The 5,436-nt window shown below is 51.3% G+C and overlaps 1 protein-coding gene across 1 annotated transcript in view; it reads right to left on the reverse strand.

Moving 5' to 3' along the window:
- The window catches only part of MFSD4A (major facilitator superfamily domain containing 4A), a 26,315-nt gene extending 21,197 nt beyond the window's left edge, over positions 1 to 5,118 (reverse strand). The window contains exon 1 of the mRNA XM_029962493.1: positions 5,110 to 5,118. Coding sequence (XP_029818353.1) covers positions 5,110 to 5,118 — 9 coding nt within the window. The remainder of the gene's footprint in view (positions 1 to 5,109) is intronic.
- Between the last annotated feature and the right edge of the window lie 318 nt (positions 5,119 to 5,436).

Consider the following 5,436-nt stretch of genomic DNA (forward strand, 5'->3'; position numbering starts at 1 on the left):
CCTCCTCCTCTTCCTCCCTCTCCTCTCTCCCAGTTCCCGCATCGTCTTTCCAAAAGTGGGGCGACCCCTCTGCGTGGTGGGCGCACCCCGCGGTATTAAACTACAGGAACACAGAGCACAGCCAAGCAAGGAAATCCAGAAATCTCCCTTTTTTTCCTTTTTTTTTTTTCTCGGTTTTTTTTCCCTGCTGCCAGCCGTCCCTGCGGTCTCCCGCGCCCGTAAATAGGTGTCACCCTCCCAGAGAAACGCAATTAAAGTTGCCCCTTCCCTGAGATAAGAGGCACAGGATGGCTCGGGGCGGGGGGAGGGCGCGGGTTTTAAAGCCGGAGCAGTCGGTGCTTACGCAAAAGGTCTTCTCTAGAGGATGGGTTTATAAATATTTCACCTACTTTAGCTAGGAAAGACTGGCAATTTTTAGAACACTCTTTCCAGGCAAAAGCAGAATCGATGGAGCTCAGCCATGGTGGAGGGCTGGCTCCAGGTCCCTCCCTGGGCACAGGTACTCACCCATCCTGTGACCCGGCCCTCAGGAATGCTGCTCCGGGGCTGCAGGTGCTCATTTCCACCTGGCCAGAGCTTAATGTTTAGCTAATCCAAATTGCATCCGAGTCCTTGTTCTTCCGTGCCCGTGGCATCCACTGGAGTCTTCCCCAAGAGCGAGGAGAACAAGGTCACATCCCCTTCCAGCACCCAAGTGAGCCAAGTGGCCGTGGGGGGCAGTGGGGCAGGGGGGTCATTGCACCCCCGCCCTCCCAACTGCCCCAAACTCACAACTCCTGGGGCTGCTCAGCACCTGCACTTGAAGCCATTAAACAATCAAAGGAGCAGCTGAGCTGCCTGGAGGGCTGGAGCAATGTCCTTGTCCTGTTTGACTGATGGGAAAACCCAGGGCCAGGAAGGAATGAAGAGCTTTGCTCAGGGACAGGGAGTGAGTCAACAGCGAGGGCGGAAATTCAGTTTTATCATTACATGATAAACCACCTTCCTAAACAGCCTGGATGGCAGGGTGGAGGGGAGGGGGAGGCACAGCCTGGAAGCCACAGCCTCAGGCTCTCCCTGCCAGGCAAAAACCAGATTTGAGAGGCCACACTGCTGCAAAGTGTCTCAGCTCAATTCCCCATCCACAAGCGGAGGATGAGGGAGAAAGGATTGTGACAATAAAGGCCTTTCCATCAGAACACTGCTGGGAAAGTCATCTCCTGACCCTCCTTGTCCACACATCTCCTTCTTCATAGAGCCAACTTAACCTGATGAAACAGCAGATCCTTGTCTTCCCCACACCAGTGCTCTGCCCCAGGAAAAGGGCTGAGCTGCAGTTCCCCTGGGCCACATTCTTCATCTCAGTCTTGATCTTGGACAGGGAGCTGGGAGACCTGCAGCCTGCTCCTGGCTTCCATTGCTGCATCCCCATCACTGGAGAGCATCAGCCCCCCTGGGCTTGAATTCCCAACTATAAAATGGCTGAGTGAGGCTCTCCCCACCTTTGCAGGCTCCCTGCATCCCCCACTCCCGGGTGGAAAGGCAGCATCCAGGCACCAGAGCCGACAAATATTGGCACAACCCCTTCCCCAGCTCCGACTGACCTGAATGCAGGAACAGTTGCTTCCAGGAATATCAGGCCCTTTTATCAGGGATAACACAAACCATGCAAGATATTGCTTGCAAATAAGAACCGAGGCGTAGGTGGGTTAGTCAGCACAGGAACACACAGATCCTTTCTGGTTCCACACGTTGAAATCCAGATCCTGGGAGGCAGCTCATAAAAATGCAAGCCACAGGACCATGAGTATATGCAACCCCCAAATTAGCTCCACGAGGAGGCACTTTCGGCTGTTTTCCAAACTGAGATCCATGTTGTACTTGCACTGAATTAAACACCCACAGTTTTGCACTTGCTGCAAACTGCAAAGTGAAACCATGAATGAAGGGAGAGCGGAGCAGCACGACTGCAGCCGGCAGCATCCCTCGGAGCACGCCCCAAAACATCCAACAGGCGTTTGGGGAAAACCCTTCCTTTAGCTTCCCGTGCCCTCCAACATTCCTGGGACAGCGAGAGGCACAGCAGGCATTTTTCACACTGTACCAGTCAATTTTTTCAGCTCCTCTGTGGTGATCAGTCCTGCTTGCAGTGGCTGCAGAGCTTCGGCCCAGATTTGCTGTTGTGCTGTTGGTGTCACTTCTCTTTGCCCAGTCTCGACACAGTGGGGAAATCCAACTCCAGTTATAGGTTTTCTAAGGGTTTCCTTGGGGTGGAACCAGCTGAGACCCCACAGCTGGGCTTGGGACAGCAGGTGCCTGGGGACAGGCTCCCCCAAGGCTTTTGCCAGTGTTGGCAGCTTGGCCAAGGGCCTGGGGCTGAGAGATTGCTCAAGTTTTCCCTGTCCTTCTTTTGCCAAAGGCCAAATCTGGGCTGGCCCCCTCAGAAACCACAAGAGTCATCCCAGAGTGCCAGTGTGATGGGTCCAAGAGCCACGTGTACATTTGGAGATGGGAACTTTGATGCCTCCAAAAAAGCCAGCACCAAGCAAGCTTGAGCAGATAAGAAAATAACTCTGAATCACTGACTGACAGAGGACAGGATGCTTCTTACAACACTGGGTAAACTTCCCCATAGGATGAGTCAAATCATTCTTGGCTGCCTGAGAGATGCTCAGGAACCCGAATGGGCACACGAGAGAGGTGTTCACCTCGTGTGCTTCGGGGTCAAGAGTTTCAAAACACACGGCGTGGTTTGGAAAGCTTGGCTCCACTTCCAGGCCAAACATTAGCCTGAAATCTTGGCCCAGTTGTTACAGATCTTGTAACACTTGTCTGAAAGGAGGAAGTGCTCACCTACACGTTTTCCTGCCGCCCAACCCAACTGGAACAAGTCACACACCCACCACGGCTGAGCTGTGCTTAGGGCACTAAAACCACGGCCCAGGGGGGTGGCTGCAAGGGGACAAGCCAGGCTGAGCTCCCCAAAATGCCCCAGGAATATGATGACACTGAGATAATCCCGTGGAGGGCAGCAGGTATCACACCAGCCTCGTGGACAGATACACCCTGAGACCTGGGGAGCAACCAGTGACCCTGGTGAGGCAGGAGGACTCCCCGAGGGAATCCTTGGGCTGTTTGGGCAGCTGGGAATGTCTGGAAGCCGGGAGGGGGATGTGGGCTGGGGATGCTGGGCAGCATTCCCCCGGATGCAGCTCTGGCAGCTGCGGCACTGCAGGAATGAGAGCAGCAGATGGAGGAACTGGTTTGGCAAACAGGTTGTTACTGGGGACCTGCCCACACCAGCCTCAGAACGTGACTCAGGCTGGGAGGGCTGGAGCTGCACCCAAGGAGGGGGGTGAAGGGCACTGTCCCCTTCCCTAAAGCAGCCCATCATCCCTGGGCTCACACCACAGCCCCAAAGATCCCCCAGGGCCCCTCGTGCCCCAGCTCTGGCTCTTCCCACATTCCCAGGGCACTGGTGGCTGGAGATTCTCCCCAGCACTGACAGCAGAGAGCAGGAATATGCAAAGGGGACAGTGGAGCTGAGTAACTCTGATCCCAGGGGGATTTTAGCTGCTGGATCTGCGGGGAAAAGGGCTCCCCTGTCCCTTCCCCAGCTCTGCCCTCTGGCTGGTTTGCAAGCCTGGGCTGGGCTTGTCAGCCTTGGGCTTTATTTGCCCGATAGGCTTATGGCAATATTTATTCAGGGCCTCAGGAGCCACGCAAGGGACCACAGGAACACCTTCCTATTACGCACAAGGCTCCCAGGTCCTGGGTTTCAGCCCCCTGCAGGGGTCAGCTGCTGGGCAAACTCCTTTTGTGCTCTTTGGGAGTTCACCACACCCAGCCCAAAAGTGCCCTGGTAGCAGGAAAGGGTGTCCTGGAGCAGCAGGGAAAGCCGTGGGAATGGTTCCGTGGGAAGGAGCAAAGGTGGCACGGAATGGAGTGGCATGGAATGAACACTCACCACGGAGCAACTCGCCCTTCCACGGGACCTGCCCACCTGAGATGACCCTCCTTCCTTCAGCCCCACCTACCTGAACCTCAAAAACCAAAGCAGGTCCTTCTCCTACCAAAAAAAAAAAAAAGAGAAAAGAGAAAAATTATATCCTGTGCAAACCCATCCCATATTCCACACAGTTTGTTGTCCAGTCTTGGCTTTGGGGCGTTCACAACACATAATAATGTAATATTTGAGATGTAATATAATAATGTAAATTATTGTATTTAAATTAAATATTTAAATTAAATATTTAAATTAAATATTTAAATCAAATATTAAAGCCTTAGCAATGAAACGAGCACGGCCACAAAACAGTCCGTGTCACACCTGAAATGCAAAAATTGAAATATTCTTATTAAACACAGAGACACCAGACTGGTAGATGGATACAATCTTTTATTCTTTTTTTTTTTTTTCCTTTGTGCCTTTCCATTTATTCCAGAAAAAACTTTCTATTTAAAAAAAAAAAAAAAAAAGAAAGAAATCGTTGCTCCTTTCGGAATAAATCTTTAAAACCGTTTCTTTTAAAACGCGTCTTTCCTTCGTACAACACTCCTTAAATATATTACTGCTCTTCTGCAAATGAACCAACACCAGAGGACGTTCACAGTTTGTGCATCCTGGCCACTTGCATCCATTTTTCCTGCTGCAGGACAAGCACGATGCTGAGGAGGGAGGAGAAACTCGAAACTGGGTTTCAGGGCGATTGTGCCCAGACAGGGGGTGCTCAGGGACATCCAAAATCGGCTTTTACAGGAGCGCACAGAGACAGGGCAGATGTGCAGCACAGCTGGAGCAGCACCACCAGGCAGAGCCAGAGCTTTTGGCAGGTGAGATCAGGTGAAAAAAACCCCAAAGAAAACATTGGAGAACCTTGGGAAAATGCCCTTTAATTAGGTTGGGGTTTTTTTTCCTCGTGTGTAAGGGAGAGGAAAAAAAAATAAAAAAAGGCATTTATTTTGTCCTCAGTCTCCAAGATACAATGTAGTTTTGTTGTTTAAAATCTTAACATAGATCTGGCAAAGGGCTGGGCCAGGAAAGGCGTGTGCAGGTGGGAATGGAGAGATGACATGAGATGAACCAGCTCTGCCTCCAAGTGTTACTGTGGTCCCAAACACAGACCTCACTTTGCACATCACTTTACTTACATTTCTTTACCCAGCTGTGAGTTGAAAAGTTGGGAGAACGGAGCCTTTCCTGAGGGCACGGCCAAAACTCCTGTTTTTCACCAGGACTGGTAAAAAGAAACCAAAAAAAAAGAAAAAATTCCAAAAAAAATGTGTGGAAGGACAAAGCAACAATTTCCTTTTGTCAGGACTCCCCATCTGCCAGGAGTGGCAGCTGCTCCACAAAGCACTGGATGGGAGACTCCATAAAACAAGGGAAAAAAAAAAATGCTGGAGAGCCACATAAATTCCCAGAATTTTAACATGAAATCCAACTTGGGAGCTGGC

The sequence above is a fragment of the Manacus vitellinus genome, unplaced genomic scaffold (genome assembly GCF_001715985.3).
Source record: "Manacus vitellinus isolate BGI_N305 unplaced genomic scaffold, ASM171598v3 scaffold_47_pilon, whole genome shotgun sequence".
Lineage (NCBI taxonomy): Eukaryota > Metazoa > Chordata > Aves > Passeriformes > Pipridae > Manacus > Manacus vitellinus.